This window comes from Anomaloglossus baeobatrachus, chromosome 7, assembly GCF_048569485.1.
Source record: "Anomaloglossus baeobatrachus isolate aAnoBae1 chromosome 7, aAnoBae1.hap1, whole genome shotgun sequence".
Classification (NCBI taxonomy): Eukaryota; Metazoa; Chordata; class Amphibia; order Anura; family Aromobatidae; genus Anomaloglossus; species Anomaloglossus baeobatrachus.
In genome coordinates, this window is record NC_134359.1 from 43,101,162 (window position 1) to 43,119,497 (window position 18,336).

General features: G+C 51.7%; 1 protein-coding gene across 1 annotated transcript in view; it reads right to left on the minus strand.

Annotated features, from left to right (window-relative positions):
- Positions 1-235: 235 nt before the first annotated feature.
- The window catches only part of LY75 (lymphocyte antigen 75), a 153,689-nt gene continuing 135,588 nt past the window's right edge, over positions 236-18,336 (minus strand). The window contains 4 exon segments of the mRNA XM_075317259.1: positions 236-941; positions 8,856-9,026; positions 10,038-10,160; positions 18,019-18,177. Coding sequence (XP_075173374.1) covers positions 778-941; positions 8,856-9,026; positions 10,038-10,160; positions 18,019-18,177 — 617 coding nt within the window. The 3' untranslated portion in view covers positions 236-777.

Here is an 18,336-nt window from a genome sequence, read left to right on the forward strand (position 1 = left end):
CAAATCTTTAAAACATTAAAATAAAATTGAAAAAAATATGAGGAAATAAAAGTGTGTGTGATCCTCCTGGAACACAAAGCGTTGAACTGGGTAGATTGTCATCCAGGGGGTGTATATAGCCCGGAGGGAGGAGCTACACGTTTGAGTGTAGTGCTTTGTGTGTCCTCCGGAGGTCGCTAGCTATACACCCCATGGTCTGGGTCTCCCATAAAAGGAACGTTAAAGAAAGCAAAAATTGTAATTCGAACCATAAAATCTAAATTTGGATAAATGAGAAAAAAAAAAAAAAAAAAAAAATCATCATCATCAAGTATTCAGTCAATTTCGAACAGACTGGTTTCATAGTAGTCTTCCACAACAAACACAACTAAGGGTATGTGCACATGTTCAGTTTTTCCAGCAGATTTTTCTGCTGCAAATACTAATGTGTTAGCTGAAAAAACCCATAAAATACTTTCGTAAATACATATGTAAAATACAAGCTTTTTATGCCCTTTTTTATGTGTTTTTTCCAATTCACCGAAATGGATGGGAAAAAAATATTAAAAAATGCTGAAAATTAACATGCTGCAGATTTGAAGCTGCTTAAGAAAAAAAAAAGCAACATGCGCATGAGATTTCAGACATTTCATTCACTTTGCTCGGGCAGTTAAAATGCTTTGTTTTTCGTGGCAAAAACACGACGTGTGAACATACCCTGAAGAAAATATAATTGCAAAATGCAACATAAAAAAAAAAGTGCAAAATAAGAATGCAAGTAAATTGTTTACAACAGTCCTAAGTATAATCAATCATGGACTCCATCTGATCTTCTGCACGTCGATAGCGGATTGAGGAAGAAAAGGGATTTCGCTTTCTAAAGAAATAGACGAGGGTCCCGATGAGGAGAACGATAATCACAGACACTGCAAACGCAACTGCAATTCCTGCTCCATTGGATCCTAGGACAAGATGGAAACAAGCACAATTAAAGGGATAATAAAATACTGGGGGATTTTACCAGAATTGTACCCCTAGTTTCTCATGATACTGGATGAAGGACACCCCTGCCCTATATTTTATCGTGCATCCATTTAAATCAAAGATGTGACGAGTTGTTTGGGCCTGGAACTGGAACTTCTTAGTAATGGAGAGGGAGCCAATGAGCTGATGCTCTAGTATCTCAAAAATCCAAATTGGACAACAAAAAAAACTGACCTTAATAAACAAACAAAAACAAAAAAAAACAGTTGAAAAAGGGTCTACTTTCTATTCCCCAGAAAAAATGCCACTGTTCTCCATAGACTGTGTTGTAAGTTTATACTCATTGTAGAATAATGTTTATACTTTCTAAAGTTAAACTGTGAAAATGTTAAATTTCTTAAAAGGTTTTAACCTTTTATTATATTGTATTCCCAGTTTAACACTATCTTTGGGTGTCTGGGTGCTGTATCCCCCACAGCTCAAACCAAGCGGTACTTGGGCTGGTTGTTTCGGGGAAAGAGTCACAGCATCTCAAACATTTCAAAAAAGAGAATTTTGTTTACTTACCGTAAATTCTTTTTCTTATAGTTCCGTATTGGGAGACCCAGACCTTGGGTGTTTAGCTTCTGCCTCCGGAGGACACACAAAGTACTACACTTAAAAGTGTAGCTCCTCCCTCCGAGCTTATACACCCCCTGGAGAACCAGATCTAGCCAGTTTAGTGCAAAAGCTGAAGGAGAATAGCCACCCACAAGTAAAACAGAGTAAGAACCGGAACAACCGGAGACTCTGTCCACGACAACAGCCGGTGATAACACGCGGAACAAGAAATTGCCAACAGGCAACAGGGAGGGAGCTGGGTCTCCCAATACGGAACTATAAGAAAAAGAATTTACGGTAAGTAAACAAAATTCTCTTTTTCTTTATCGTTCCTATGGGAAACCCAGACCATGGGATGTCTCAAAGCAGTCCATGGGTGGGAAATAAACAGAAAAACTAAGAAGTAGGCGGAGCCTAACTTCACAAATGGGCGACAGCCGCCTGAAGGATGCGTCTGCCCAAGCTCGCATCTGCCGAAGCATGAGCATGCACTTGGTAGTGCTTCGAAAAGGTATGCAGGCTAGTCCAAGTGGCAGCCTGACAGACTTGCTGAGCCGTAGCCTGGTGCCTGAAAGCCCAAGAGGCACCGACAGCTCTGGTCGAATGTGCCTTGATCCCTGGCGGGGGAGGCACCTGAGTGCACTGGTAGGCGTCTGAAATGGTTGACCTAATCCAACGGGCTAAGGTCAGCTTAGAAGCAGAGAGGCCCTTGCGCCGGCCTGTGGTTAGCACAAAAAGAGAAGTGCACCGACTAAGAGCAGCGGTGCGAGACACATAGATCCGGAGAGCACGCACCAGATCCAGAGTATGCAACGCTTTTTCAAAGCGATGAACAGGAGCCGGACAAAAGGAAGGTAGGGTAATGTCCTGGTTAAGGTGGAAAGGAGAGACCACCTTAGGAAGAAAGTCCGGAGTCGGACGGAGAACCACCTTGTCTTGATGAAAAACCAAAAAAGGTGACTCCGAGGAGAGCGCAGCCAAATCAGAGACTCTCCTGAGGGAAGTTATGGCCACCAGAAAGGCCACTTTCTGTGAAAGACGAAACAAAGAAACCTCCCTAAGGGGCTCAAAGGGGGGTTTCTGCAAAACCGTGAGAACCAAATTAAGGTCCCAGGGATCTAAGGGCCGCCGGTAAGGCGGAATGATGTGAGACGCGCCTTGCATGAAGGTGCGGACCTGAGCCAGCCGAGCGAGATGCCGCTGGAACAGCACTGATAGAGCTGAGACTTGTCCCTTGAGAGAGTTGAGGGACAGTCCTAGCTGCAGACCGGACTGTAGAAAGGACAGAAGGGTCGGCAAGGAGAATGGCCAAGGAGGATGGCCGGAAGAGCGACACCAGGACAGGAAAATTTTCCAAGTTCTGTGATAGACCTTGCGGAGGAAGACTTACGGGCCCGAGTCATAGTGGAGATGACTTCAGGAGGAATACCAGAAGCCGTCAAGATCCAGGACTCAAGAGCCACGCCGTCAATTTGAGAGCCGCAGAATTCAGGCGGAAAAACGGACCTTGCGAGAGAAGGTCTGAACGGTCCGGGAGATGCCACGGCACCTCTACGGACAGATGGAGCAGGTCTGGGTACAAAGCTCGCCTGGGCCAGTCCGGTGCAATGAGGATGACTCGACGACCCTCCATTCTGATCTTGCGCAGGACTATGGGCAAGAGAGCTAGAGGGGGAAACACGTAGGACAGACGAAACTGGGACCAGTCTTGAACCAGAGCATCCGCGGCGAAGGCCTGAGGATCGTGGGAGCGAGCCACGTAAACCGGAACTTTGTTGTTGTGACGGGATGCCATTAGATCCATGTCCGGAGTGCCCCACTTGCGGCAGATTGACTGAAACACTGCCGAGTACAGGGACCACTCGCCACTGTCCACGGATTGATGACTGAGATAATCTGCCTCCCAGTTTTCTACGCCTGGGATGTGGACTGCGGATATGGTGGACTTGGAGTCCTCCGCCCATTGAAGAATGCGTTGGACCTCAAACATTGCCAGGCGGCTTCGTGTCCCGCCTTGGTGATTGATGTAGGCAACCGCTGTCGCGTTGTCTGACTGGACTCGAATGTGCCTGCCTGCCAACAGGTGGTGAAAGGCTAGGAGAGCTAGAAGCACAGCTCTGGTTTCCAGCACATTGATTGAAAGGGCTGACTCGGACGGAGTCCAAGTGCCCTGTGCTCTGTGGTGGAGATATACCGCTCCCCCAGCCGGATAGGCTGGCATCCGTGGTGAGAATCACCCAGGACGGGGCCAGGAAGGAGCGCCCCTGGGACAGAGAGAGGGGCTGAAGCCACCACTGAAGAGAGCTCCTGGTCTGTGGCGACAGAGCCACCAACCTGTGCAAGGAGGAAGGCCGCTTGTCCCAACAGCGGAGAATGTCCAGCTGCAGGGAACGCAGATGGAACTGGGCAAAGGGAACAGCCTCCATTGACGCCACCATTTGACCCAGCACCTGCCTCAAGCGCCTGAGGGAATAACGGCGGGGTCTCAGCAGAGAGCGCACCGCCAGTTGGAGGGACTGCTGTTTGACTAATGGCAACTTCACAAGTGCCGGCAAAGTCTCGAACTGCATCCCTAGGTACGTGAGACGCTGGGTCGGAGTCAGAGTGGATTTGGGAAGATTGACAAGCCACCCGAACTGGGCTAGAGTGGCGAGAGTGAGCGAGACACTCCGCTGACAATCCACGCTGGATGACGCCTTGACTAGAAGGTCGTCCAGGTAAGGAATCACTGCCAACCCCTGTAGGTGCAGGACCGCAATCACTGCTGCCATGACCTTGGTGAATACCCGAGGAGCTGTGGCCAACCCGAAAGGAAGAGCCACAAATTGGAAAAGATCTTTTCCGATTGCAAAACGTAGCCAACGCTGGTGTGAAACTGCAATTGGCACATGCAGATAGGCATCTCTGATGTCGATGGACGCCAGGAAATCTCCTTGGGCCATTGAGGCAATGACTGATCGCAGAGACTCCATGCGAAAGTGCCGCACCTGAACATGCTTGTTGAGAAGCTTGAGATCCAGGATGGGCCGGAAGGAACCGTCCTTTTTGGGAACTAGGAAGAGATTTGAGTAGAAACCTCTGAACCGTTCCCGAGTGGGAACTGGTACAATCACTCCGCTTGCCTGCAGGGATGCCACGGCCTGTGAGAAGGCGGCGGCCTTGGAGCAGGGGGGAGTTGAGAGAAAAAAATCTGTTTGGCGGGCTGGAAGAGAATTCTATCCTGTAGCCGTGGGAGATGATATCCCTTACCCACTGATCGGAGACGTGTTGAAACCACGCGTCGCCAAAGTGGGAGAGCCTGCCACCGACTAAGGACGTTGCTGGTGCGGACAGATAGTCACGAGGAGGCTGCCTTAGCGGCAGCACCTCCTGCGGTCTTCTGTGGACGCGCTTTTGGGCGCCAGTTGGATTTCTGGTTCTTGGCTGAGCTAGTGGACGAGGCCGAGGGCTTAGAGGACGACCAGTTGGAGGAACGAAAGCTCGACTGGTTCCTGCCCTGGACAGGTTTCCTGGTTTTCGTTTGTGGCATGGAAGTACTCTTCCCGCCAGTAGCTTCCTTAATAATTTCATCCAGCTGTTCACCGAACAGCCGGGACCCAGCAAAAGGGAGCCCCGCAAGGTACTTCTTTGAAGAAGCATCTGCCTTCCACTCTCGAAGCCACAAGATCCTGCGGATAGTGAGGGAATTAGCCGAAGCCACCGCAGTGCTGTGAGAAGCCTCCAGCATGGCAGACATGGCATAGGATGAAACAGCTGAAGCTTGGGAAGTTAAGGGAACCAATTCAGGCATAGATTCCCTGGCGAGGGAATGCATCTCCTCTAGAGAAGCAGAGATGGCTTTGAGAGCCCACACTGCTGCAAAAGTCGGGGAAAACGAGGCCCCCGCCGCTTCATATACGGATTTGGCCAGAAGGTCAATCTGGCGGTCAGTGGAATCCTTAAGGGAGGTGCCATCAGCCACCGACACAACGGTCCGGGCTGAGAGCCTAGACACCGGAGGGTCTACCTTTGGGGAATGAGCCCACTCTTTGACCACCTCAGGTGGAAAGGGGAAGCGGTCATCAGAACCACGCTTTGGGAAGCGTTTGTCAGGACAGGCCCTGGGCTTGGTCACAGCGGCCTGAAAACTGGAGTGGTTAAAGAACACACTCTTTGCTCTCTTAGGCGAGGTAAACTGGTGATTTTCTGCCAGAGAGGGTTGCTCCTCTGATACTGGCGGATTGAGATCCAGTACAGAATTAATGAAAGCAATCAAGTCACTAACATCTGAGTCACTTTCGGACAGATCAATGGGGTACATGGAGGTAGCCTCCGAGCCCCCTGTAAAGGCATCCTCCTCATCCTGCGAGTCAGCTACTGAATCAGAGCCGCGGGACGAGGAAGGAGAGGGAACCCTGCGTCTCTTCTCAGGAGGACGGGGTCTGGACCCTGATGATGAATCCTCTGTGAGCTCCGGTCCTGAGAGAGCCCTAGCAGCAGAGGCACCCTGTGAAAGGGGCTGATGCATGTTCAGCAAAGTCCTGGACAGAAGTCCCATGGAGTCAGCAAAAGACTGTGAGATAGACCTAGAAAAGGATTCTACCCAAGCCGGGGGTTCAGCCACAGGAGCAGGAGCAGCCTGAGAGACCACTGGGGGTGAGACTCCAGGCTGAGGCACCGCCAGGTTAGAGCAGGCATCACAATGTGGGAATATGCTCGGTTCAGACAGCAGGAGCTTACATGCAGTGCATACTGAATACAGCTTTGGAGCCTTGCTCCTCATGTGAGACATGCTGCTGGAGTGGGGGCTCTGCCAGAGAATGAACCCCAGAGAGTATAAACAGAGGTCCACAACCGGAGACCGGTTGTGGCTTACCGGACCGCTGGAGCGGTGTTGTGTGCCCTCCAGATCCCGAAGCCCGGACCCCCAAGCATAGCACCTCAGCAGAGATGCTGCAGACCAGCGCTGCAATGTGACTGATCGCAGAGAGAACGCTGAAAAAATGGCCGCCGGAGCAAAGGGAGGGGGCGGGACTTGCTTGAGGAGCGGGATCTGGAGGGCCATAGAGACCTACAGGGGAGGGGACACACACTGCAGTGGGGAGTGTCCCTCCCCTGTGCCGAATGGCCGCCGGGCGGAGCCGAGCCTGTCCCTCTGCATGAGTGACATGCAAGGGCAGTGAAACCGAAACTAGGCCTCCGGCAGAGCCGGGGCCTAAATTTGAGCGGCGCGGCCGGCGCGCAGGCACCATCGGCGTGGTTCTCAGGCGACAGCTAGAGAACCCGCCGGAAATGTCAAAAAACACAATAAGCACACTCTCCCACAACAATAATGTACAGGGACCCCCAATACATAAACGTCTCAGGTACTTAGCTTGCTGAGACGCAGGGCCAAGTCCCTGGGGATGAGTGCTCCAGTCCAGCAGGGTCCTGAAGGGCTGCGGATGGAGACCGGTCTCCTGCCAAGCATGGAGACCGTGCTGGCTCCCACTTCAAGCCAGAGCCCAGGAGGGATGGTGAAGGAGCACGGCATGTAAGGCTCCAGCCTAGGAATCAACCTTACAACACCGCCGACACAGTGGGGTGAGAAGGGACATGCCGGGAGTCCAGACATGGACCCGCTTTTCTTCAAACTCTTTCCAAAAATCAAAGAAATCAGATGAGAATGCATGTGTGGATGTATGCCTCCTGAACACAAAGCGATAAACTGGCTAGATCTGGTTCTTCAGGGGGTATATAAGCTCGGAGGGAGGAGCTACACTTAAGTGTAGTACTTTGTGTGTCCTCCGGAGGCAGAAGCTAAACACCCATGGTCTGGGTCTCTCATAGGAACGATAAAGAAAGTTTCAATAGTTTGATATTAAAATATTGATGGTACATTCTAAGCATAGGTCAACAGTGTCCGATTGATGGGTCACCCGGGCTCCACAGATCAACTGTTGCCAGATTCTGTGGTGGCTGGAGCTGTAATACCAGGGCTCGGGACACCGTAGTGTCTGTACTTGGATACTGCAGCTCAGCTTCCATTCACTTCAATGGGAGCTGAGCTGCAGTATCTGAAATTAGATACATAGAATGCAGTGCTGACTCCATACACTGTCTCCTTCCAGCCCCTGCAGAACATAGCAACAGCTGATCGGTGAACGTGGCTTATGTGGGCGTCACACGGTACGATCTATCGTGCGATTGCACGAGCGATCGTATCCGCCCCCGTCGTTTGTGCGTCATGGGCAATTAGTTGCCCGTGGCGCACAAAGTCGTTAAACCGCCGTCACACGTACTTACCTGCTGAGCGACCTCGCTGTGGGCGGCGAATGTCCACTTCCTGAAGGGGGAGGGACGTTCGGCGTCACAGCGACGTCACACAGCGGCCGGCCAATAGACGCGGAGGGGCGGAGATGAGCGGGACGTAAACATCCCGCCCACCTCCTTCCTTCCGCATAGCCAGCGGGTGCCGCGGGATGCAGGCAAGCGGTGTTCATAGTTCTCGGGGTGTCACACGGAGCGATGTGTGCTGTCCCGGGTACGATGAACAACCGGCGCCATTAAAAATAAACAATTTTTTAAAAAAAAGCAACGAGTACATGACTCACAATTTGTGAGCGATTCTGTGTCGCTCGGAGGTGTCACACAAGACGACGTCATGAACGATGCCGGATGTGCGTCACGAAAATCGTGACCCCGACGATGCATCGCGCGATAGCTCGTCTCGTGTGATGCCTGCATTACGATATTTATTACCTATCCCAAGCATAGGCCATCAATTTTTAGACTAGTTGGGACCCAACACCCAGCAACCCCACTGATCAGTGTTTGTTTTTTTTTGCTCCGTCTGGATGTAATAAGTGACCGGCACAACTTGATTGACTGTGTAGTGGCTTTTCGGAGTAGTACAGCTTGGATCCGATCCACTTCAATAGTAGATGGAGGCATACCCTGAGAACAACTACTAAACAGTGAATGGAACAGTGCCATTCCAACATTCATGGCCTACATCCGTCTGAAGCATAATCTGAGAACGACTACTACACAGTCAATGGAACAGCGCCATTCCAACATTTATGGCTTACATCTGGCTAAAGCTGAAAACCACCATTTGCTGGGGCTTAGGTATTGGACTCCCACCAATCTGATATTGATGAAGGTTCAACAAGATCGGAAGCCTCACACAACTTTGATCCAATAAAAGATAGAAAATAATACAAAATGACCAGTCACCTAAAAGTCTCAGTTACATTCTTTATCTTAACTTCCTTACCAGATGTTTTCAAGAACTAAGATTACCCCCCCCCCATTATCTTTGGAGAACTTACTCAGTGGTGATTTGCAGACAACTCTGCCATATCCAGGTGCACACGACACTTTACGCCATGTTTTTGTCTGAGGCGTCAATACAACACACGATCCGTCTCCTTTATTCCGTGAAGAAGACTCCCAGTTTGTATACTGTAAAGGGGAGCCATCGAGCCACGCCGACTTCAGATCTGAAGGATCAACATAGACATTAACTTTTTCAATTATCTAAGCCACCATAGAAATTACCTCCATTTTTGTCCTTCCCCCAACCGAGAATAACCTGTATTTACTCTGCTAAAATAATAAAATTATGGTAACACTTAAAAGGGAACCTGTCACCGGATGTTTATAATACTCACCTAATCATCGGGGCGGTGCAGACTGGTGGGATGGCCGTCTCCGTTCTCCAGGTCCCACACCTCCTCTTTTGGCCATCTTTGTCCTCCTTCTGAAGCTAGTGCAGATGACGCATTCTATGTCATCTACACTAGCCGGCAGTGAGGTCCTGCGCAGGTGCACTTTGATCTGCGCAGTCTTTACAGATATCAATTGTCTCATTCATTGTCAACGCTCAATAGAGAACAAAATCATCAACCAAGTCCAAATCATCCCCAAAATTAAATTGGAAAAATGAAACCACACTTGGGTCCAATTTGCGTGAATTCTCTCATCGGAACGCATAATGGGACTCAATAGCGTGTATGGCCCCCGCATACTGGGATGCAGTCCTGACTATGTGTGGACACGCTACTGATGAGATGGTGGAGGATGTCCTGGGGTTTGGTGGACAGGGTACGAATCTCCGTCAATCCCTGAATTAGGACATCAGTTGGTTCCTGGACAATCTGGGTCAGCGTGAGATCGCCGATACATCAATGAGCTGCTTACCTGCTCTGGCTATAGGAACCCGGACAATGTCCTGCACCATGAGGAACCTACTTCACCAGCGCAAGTTCTGACAATGTGACCTAACCACAGTGAGGATATCATTGGTTATCGCATGGAGGTTTGTGCAGTCCTTCAAGGATCATCACCAACCCACTGCTAATCTGGTCATTGTTTCATGTCTCTCCAGTGTTGTCAGGGTGCCCTTGCTTTCATCCATGAGGAGAATGCGGCACCATTGGCAAACCTGCCAAATACCGATCAAATCAACAAATGGCACGGCAGATCCATCCCATTTACCAAGAACAACTTACCAGTAGAAGTATAATTTACTCCAAGCCAAATTCTGCTGGTAACATATGGATCGGTGCTTAGATATTTGCTAACGAAGGTATTCTCCTCTTCATCTTTTACCGTCAGCAGAGTGGCGGTGGGATCTGTAATAAAAGAGGCAGGGAATAAAAAAAGCAGGTCAGAATACATAATAGCTGTTTATGCCGCACAAAGGTGGGTGTTCATTTCCATGATAAGAAGATTTGGTAGTTGGCAGGATGGCCCAGTAGTGCTGCGTTAAGGTTGCATTCTCTACTCGAGGCGTGGGTTCCCATCCCACTTCTGAAAGGGTTCTGGTGTGTTACAATCATGTTTTGGGAGGAATAGAACTAGGTGATAGCATCGGGGGAAAAAAAACTTGGGCCTAATAGTGGATCTCAGATTCAACATGAGCCAACAATGCGGAGCTGCAGATAAAAAGGAAAAACAAAATTCTGGGATGTATCAAGACAAGCATTGAATCTAGATCAAGAGAGGTCATTATTCCCCTATACTCTGCCCTGGTCCTTGGAATACTGTGTACAGTTCTGGGCGCCCCAATTCAAGAAAGACATCGATATATTGGAGCAGGTCAAGAGAAGAGCCACCAAGATGGTAGAAGGTCTGAAAACAATGTCCTATGAAGAACGGCTAAAACAACTAGGAATGTTTAGTTTGAAAGAGAAGGCTGAGAGGAGACTTAATAGCGGTCTACAAATATCTGAAAGGTCGTCACAGTGCAGAGGGAACCACCCTATTCTCATTAGCACAAGGAAGTACAAGAAGCAATGGGATGAATCTTTAAAGGAAATTCAGATTAGACATTAGGAAAACACTTTGACAGTGAGGGCAGTCAGGGAGTGGAACAGGCGACCACGGGAGGTGATGAGGGCAGTCAGAGTAGAACAGGCTACCGCGAGAGGCAGTGAGGGCAGTCAGGGAGTGGAACAGGCGACCACGGGAGGTGATGAGGGCAGTCAGAGTAGAACAGGCTACCGCGAGAGGCAGTGAGGGCAGTCAGGGAGTGGAACAGGCGACCACGGGAGGTGATGAGGGCAGTCAGAGAGTAGAACAGGCTACCGCGAGAGGCAGTGAGGACAGTCAGGGAGTGGAACAGGCGACCACGGGAGGTGATGAGGGCAGTCAGAGAGTAGAACAGGCTACCGCGAGAGGCAGTGAGGGCAGTCAGGGAGTGGAACAGGCGACCACGGGAGGTGATGAGGGCAGTCAGAGAGTAGAACAGGCTACCGCGAGAGGCAGTGAGGACAGTCAGGGAGTGTAACAGGCGACCACGGGAGCTGATGAGGGCAGTCAAGAGAGTAGAACAGGCTACCGCGAGAGGCAGTGAGGGCAGTCAGGGAGTGGAACAGGCGACCACGGGAGGTGATGAGGGCAGTCAGAGAGTAGAACAGGCTACCGCGAGAGGCAGTGAGGGCAGTCAGGGAGTGGAACAGGCGACCACGGGAGGTGATGAGGGCAGTCAGAGAGTAGAACAGGCTACCGCGAGAGGCAGTGAGGACAGTCAGGGAGTGGAACAGGCGACCACGGGAGGTGATGAGGGCAGTCAGAGAGTAGAACAGGCTACCGCGAGAGGCAGTGAGGACAGTCAGGGAGTGGAACAGGCGACCACGGGAGGTGATGAGGGCAGTCAGAGAGTAGAACAGGCTACCGCGAGAGGCAGTGAGGGCAGTCAGGGAGTGGAACAGGCGACCACGGGAGGTGATGAGGGCAGTCAGAGAGTAGAACAGGCTACCGCGAGAGGCAGTGAGGACAGTCAGGGAGTGTAACAGGCGACCACGGGAGGTGATGAGGGCAGTCAAGAGAGTAGAACAGGCTACCGCGAGAGGCAGTGAGGGCAGTCAGGGAGTGGAACAGGCGACCACGGGAGGTGATGAGGGCAGTCAGTGAGTAGAACAGGCTACCGCGAGAGGCAGTGAGGGCAGTCAGGGAGTGGAACAGGTGACCACGGGAGGTGATGAGGGCAGTCAGAGAGTAGAACAGGCTACCGCAAGAGGCAGTGAGGGCAGTCAGGGAGTAGAACAGGCCACCGTGAGAGGCAGTGAGGGCAGTCAGGGAGTGGAACAGGCTACCACGGGAGGTACTGAGCTCTTCCTCAATGGAAATCTTCAAGCGAAAACTGGATAAACCTATAGCTGGGATGATTTAGGAAAGCCTGCACTCGCAGGGGGTTGGACCCGATGGCCCTTGAGGTCCCTTCCATCTCTACCATTCTATGAGATTCCGAGCCAAGATCCTTATTAGATCTGCTGATGTTCTGCTTCCAATCAAACAAAGAGAATTTTGTTTACTTTCCGTAAATTCTTTTTCTTATAGTTCCGTATTGGGAGACCCAGACATTGGGTGTATAGCTTCTGCCATGGGTGGGAATAAACAGAAAAACTGAGAAGTAGGCGGAGCCTAACTTCACAAATGGGCGACAGCCGCCTGAAGGATGCGTCTGCCCAAGCTCGCATCTGCCGAAGCATGAGCATGCACTTGGTAGTGCTTTGAAAAGGTATGCAGGCTAGTCCAAGTGGCAGCCTTACAGACTTGCTGAGCCGTAGCCTGGTGCCTGAAAGCCCAAGAGGCACCGACAGCTCTGGTCGAGTGTGCCTTGATCCCCGGCGGGGGAGGCACCTGAGAACACTGGTAGGCATCCGAAATGGTCGACCTAATCCAACGGGCTAAGGTCGGCTTAGAAGCAGAAAGGCCCTTACGCCGACCTGTGGTTAGCACAAAAAGAGAGGTGCACCGCCTAAGAGCAGCGGTGCGAGACACATAGATCTGGAGCGCCCGCACCAGATCCAGAGTATGCAACGCTTTTTCAAAGCGATGAACAGGAGCCGGACAAAAGGAAGGCAGGGAAATGTCCCGGTTAAGGTGGAAAGGAGAAACCACCTTAGGGAGAAAGTTCGGAGTCGGACGGAGAACCACCTTGTCTTGATGAAAAACCAAAAAAGGTGACTCCGAAGAGAGCGCAGCCAAAACAGAGACTCTCCTGAGGGAAGTTATGGCCACTAGAAAGACCACTTTCTGTGAAAAACGAAACAAAGAAACCTCCCTAAGAGGCTCAAAGGGGGGTTTCTGCAAAACCGTGAGAACCAAATTGAGGTCCCAGGGATCCAAGGGCCGCCGGTAAGGCGGAATGATGTGAGACGCACCTTGCATGAAGGTGCGGACCTGAGCCAGCCGTGCGATACGCCGCTGGAACAGCACTGACAGAGCCGAGACTTGTCCCTTGAGAGAGTTGAGGGACAGTCCCAGCTGCAGACCGGACTGTAGAAAAGACAGAAGGGTCGGCAAGGAAAAAGGCCAAGGAGGATGGCCGGAAGAGCGACACCAGGACAGGAAAATCTTCCAAGTCCTGTGATAGATCTTGGCAGAGGAAGACTTCCAAGCCAGAGTCATAGTGGAGATGACTTCAGGAGGAATACCAGAAGCCGTCAAGATCCAGGACTCAAGAGCCACGCCGTCAATCTGAAAGCCGCAGAATTCTGGCGGAAAAACGGACCTTGTGAGAGAAGGTCTGGACGGTCCGGAAGATGCCACGGCACCTCTACGGACAGATGGAGCAGGTCTGGATACCAAGCTCGCCTGGGCCAGTCCGGAACAATGAGAATGACTCGACGGCCCTCCATTCTGATCTTGCGCAGAACTCTGGGCAAGAGAGCTAGAGGGGGAAACACGTAGGACAGACGAAACTGGGACCAGTCTTGAACCAGAGCGTCCGAGGCGAATGCCTGAGGATCGTGGGAGCGAGCCACGTAAACCGGAACCTTGTTGTTGTGACGGGATGCCATTAGGTCCACGTCCGGAGTGCCCCACTTGCGGCAGATTGACTGAAACACTGCCGGATGCAGGGACCACTCGCCACTGTCCACGGTTTGACAGCTGAGATAATCTGCCTCCCAGTTTTCCACGCCTGGGATGTGGACTGCGGATATGGTGGACTTGGAGTCCTCCGTCCATTGAAGGATACGTTGTACCTCCAACATTGCCAGGCGGCTGCGTGTCCCGCCTTGGTGATTGATGTAAGCAACCGCTGTCGCGTTGTCTGACTGGACTCGGATGTGCTTGCCCGCCAATAGGTGGTGAAAAGCTAGGAGAGCCAGAAGCACGGCTCTGGTTTCCAGCACATTGATCGAGAGGGCTGATTCGGACGGAGTCCAAGTGCCCTTGGCTCGGTGGTGGAGACATACCGCTCCCCAGCCGGATAGACTGGCATCCGTGGTGAGGATCACCCAGGACGGGGCCAGGAAGGAGCGTCCCTGAGACAGAGAGAGGAGCCGAAGCCACCACTGAAGAGAGCTCCTGGTCTGTGGCGACAGAGCCACTAACCTGTGCAAGGAGGAAGGCCGCTTGTCCCAACAGCAGAGAATGTCCAGCTGCAGTGGACGCAGATGGAACTGGGCAAAGGGAACAGCCTCCATTGACGCCACCATCTGACCCAGTACCTGCATCAGGTGCCTGATAGAATAACGGCGGGGCCTCAGCAGAGAGCGCACCGCCAGTTGGAGGGACTGCTGTTTGATTAAGGGCAACTTCACAAGTGCCGGCAGAGTCTCGAACTGCATCCCTAGGTACGTGAGCCTCTGGGTCGGAGTCAGAGTGGATTTGGGCAGATTGAAAAGCCACCCGAATTGGGCTAGAGTGGCGAGAGTGAGCGAGACACTCCGCTGACAGTCTGCGCTGGATGAAGCCTTGACTAGAAGGTCGTCCAGGTAAGGAATCACTGCCAACCCCTGGAGGTGCAGAACCGCAACCACTGCTGCCATGACCTTGGTGAATACCCGAGGGGCCGTGGCTAACCCGAAGGGGAGAGCCACGAATTGGAAATGTTCCTCTCCGATTGCAAAACGTAGCCAACGCTGGTGTGAAACTGCAATTGGCACATGGAGATAGGCATCTCTGATGTCGATGGATGCCAGGAACTCCCCTTGGGTCATTGAGGCAATGACTGACCGCAGAGACTCCATGCGAAAATGACGCACCTGAACTTGCTTGTTGAGAAGCTTGAGATCCAGGATGGGCCGGAAGGAACCGTCCTTTTTGGGGACTAGGAAGAGATTTGAGTAGAAACCTCTGAACCGTTCCCGGGCGGGAACCGGTACAATTACTCCGTTGGCCTGCAAGGATGCCACGGCCTGAGAGAAGGCGGCGGCCTTGGAGCAGGGGGGAGTTGACAGAAAAAAATCTGTCTGGCGGGTTGGAAGAGAATTCTATCCTGTAGCCGTGGGAGATGATATCCCGCACCCACTGATCGGAGACGTGTTGAAACCACGCGTCGCCAAAGTGGGAGAGCCTGCCACCGACTAAGGACGTTGCTGGCGCGGACAGATAGTCAAGAGGAGGCTGCCTTAGTGGCAGCAGCTCCTGCGGTCTTCTGTGGACGCGCCTTTGTGCGCCAGTTGGATTTTTCGTCCTTGGCTGAGTTAGTGGACTAGGCCGAGGACTTAGAGGACGACCAGTTGGAGGAACGAAAGGAACGAAACCTCGACTGGTTCCTGCCCTGGACAGGTTTCCTGGTTTTAGTTTGTGGCATGGAAGTACTCTTCCCGCCAGTAGCTTCCTTTATAATTTCATCCAGCTGTTCACCGAACAGCCTGGACCCAGCAAAAGGGAGTCCAGCAAGGTACTTCTTTGAAGAAGCATCTGCCTTCCACTCTCGAAGCCACAAGATCCTGCGGATAGCGAGGGAATTAGCCGAAGCCACCGCAGTGCGGTGAGAAGCCTCCAGCATGGCAGACATGGCATAGGATGAAAAAGCTGAAGCTTGGGAAGTTAAGGTAACCATTTCGGGCATAGATTCCCTGGCGAGGGAATGCATATCCTCTAGAGAAGCAGAGATGGCTTTGAGAGCCCACACTGCTGCAAAAGTTGGGGAGAACGAGGCCCCTGCCGCCTCATATACAGATTTGGCCAGAAGGTCAACCTGGCGGTCAGTGGAATCCTTAAGAGAGGTGCCATCAGCCACTGATACCACGGTCCGGGCTGAGAGTCTAGACACCGGGGGGTCTACCTTTGGGGAGTGAGACCACTCCTTGACCACCTCAGGTGGAAAGGGAAAACGGTCATCAGAACCACGCTTTGGGAAGCGTTTGTCAGGACAGGTCCTAGGCTTGGTCACAGCGGCCTGAAAACTGGAGTGGTTAAAGAACACACTCTTTGTCCTCTTAGGCGAGGTAAACTGGTGCTTTTCTGCCAGAGAGGGTTGCTCCTCTGATACTGGCGGATTGAGATCCAGTACAGAATTAATGGACGCAATCAAATCACTAACATCTGAGTCACTTTCGGACAGATGAATGGGGCACATGGAGTTAGCCTCCGAGCCCCCTGTAAAGGCATCCTCCTTGTCCCGCGAGTCAGCTTCTGAAACAGAGCCGCGGGACGAGGAAGGAGAGGGAGCCCTGCGTCTCCTCTTAAAAGGACGGGGTCTGGGACCAGATGATGAATCCTCTGTGAGCTCCGCTGAGAGAGCCCTAGCAGCAGAGGCACCCTGTGAAGGGGGCTGATGCATGTTCAGCAAAGTCCGGGACAGCTGTCCCATGGAGTCGGCAAAAGACTGGGAGATTGACCTAGAGAAGGATTCTACCCAAGCCGGGGGTTCAGCCACAGGGACCGGAGCAGCCTGAGAGACCACTGGGGGTGCGATTCCAGGCTGAGGCATTGTCAGGTTAGAGCAGGCATCACTATGTGGATAGGTGCTGGGTTCAGGCAGTAGGAGCTTACATGCAGTGCATACTGAATACAGCTTTGGAGCCTTGCTCCTCGTGTGAGACATGCTGCTGGAGTGGGGGCTTGCCAGAAAGACCCCCAGAGAGTATATACAGAGGTCCACAACCAGAGGTTGTGGCTTACCAGACCGCTGGAGCGGTGTTGTGTGCCCTCCAGATCCCGAAGCCCGGACCCCCAAGCACCTCAGCAGGGATGCTGCAGACCAATGCTAATCGCAGAGAAAACGCTGAGAAAATGGCGCCGGAGCGAAGAGAGGGGGCGGGACCTACTCTGAGAGCGGGATCTGGAGGGCCAAGGAGACTTACAGGGGAGGAGACATGTACCCAGTGAGGAGTGTCCCTCCCCTGTGCAGAACAGCCGCTGGGCAGAGCCGCGCTGTCCCTCTGCATGAATGACATGCGAGGGCAGTGAAACCGAAAGTAGGCCTCCGGCGAAGGCGGGGACTAAAATTTGAGCGGTGCGGCCGGCGCGCAGGCACCATCGGCGCGGTTCTCAGGCGACAGCCAGAGAACCCGCTGGAAATGTCAGAAAACTCACTCAGCACACTCTCCCACAACAATAAAGTACAGGGACCCCCCAATATATAAACGTCTCAGGTACTTAGCTTGCTGAGACGCAGGGTTCCAAGTCCCTGGGGACGAGTGCTCCGGACCAGCAGGGTCCTGAAGTGCTGCGGATGGAGACCGGTCTCCTGCCAAGCATGGAGAACCGTGCTGGCTCCCACTTCAAGCCAGAGCCCAGGAGGGATGGTGAAGGAGCACGGCATGTAAGGCTCCAGCCTTGGAATCAACCTTAACAGCACCACCGACACAGTGGGGTGAGAAGGGACATGCCAGGGGTCCAGACTTGGACCCGCTTTTCTTCAAACTCTTTCCAAAAATGAAAAATCAGATAAGAATGCATGTGTGGATGTATGCCTCCTGAACACAAAGCGATAAACTGGCTAGATCTGGATCTCCAGGGGGTGTATAAGCTCAGAGGGAGGAGCTACACTTTTGAGTGTAGTACTTTGTGTGTCCTCCGGAGGCAGAAGCTATACACCCAATGTCTGGGTCTCCCATAGGAACGATAAAGAAATATTCTATTACATATTTCTCGTTATTCCATCACTTGTATTATGAACCTACGTCAGATTCCAAATCCATTTGGTGTGTCTTTATATACACACACACAGACACACATTTGTCTAGGGTGGGGGGGGCGGGGTCTTACATTTTGACACAAGCACACCTACAGTATAGGACGTACCCACAGTCTGACACATCTTGTTGGCCTCCGTATTATTATACACAGCGTAGTTGTAAATTTTTAAATCAAAACCATAGCAGAAATCCTTGTGGCGGACCCAGTGCCCTTCACCGGGAGTGTGAGGACACAGCTCTTCTTTACTATCAAGTGTCGATTGTACTATAAAACAAAAGAAAATGTGTAAAAAATAAACATTACTATAGTCTATTATCAGCTATTATTGTAGTGAAATGTGCAAAGAACAGCTGCAATCTTTTATTCCATTCTCAATCTTTTATTTTTTTTCCTTCCCCTTCCTCCAGGAGCCATAACTTTTTG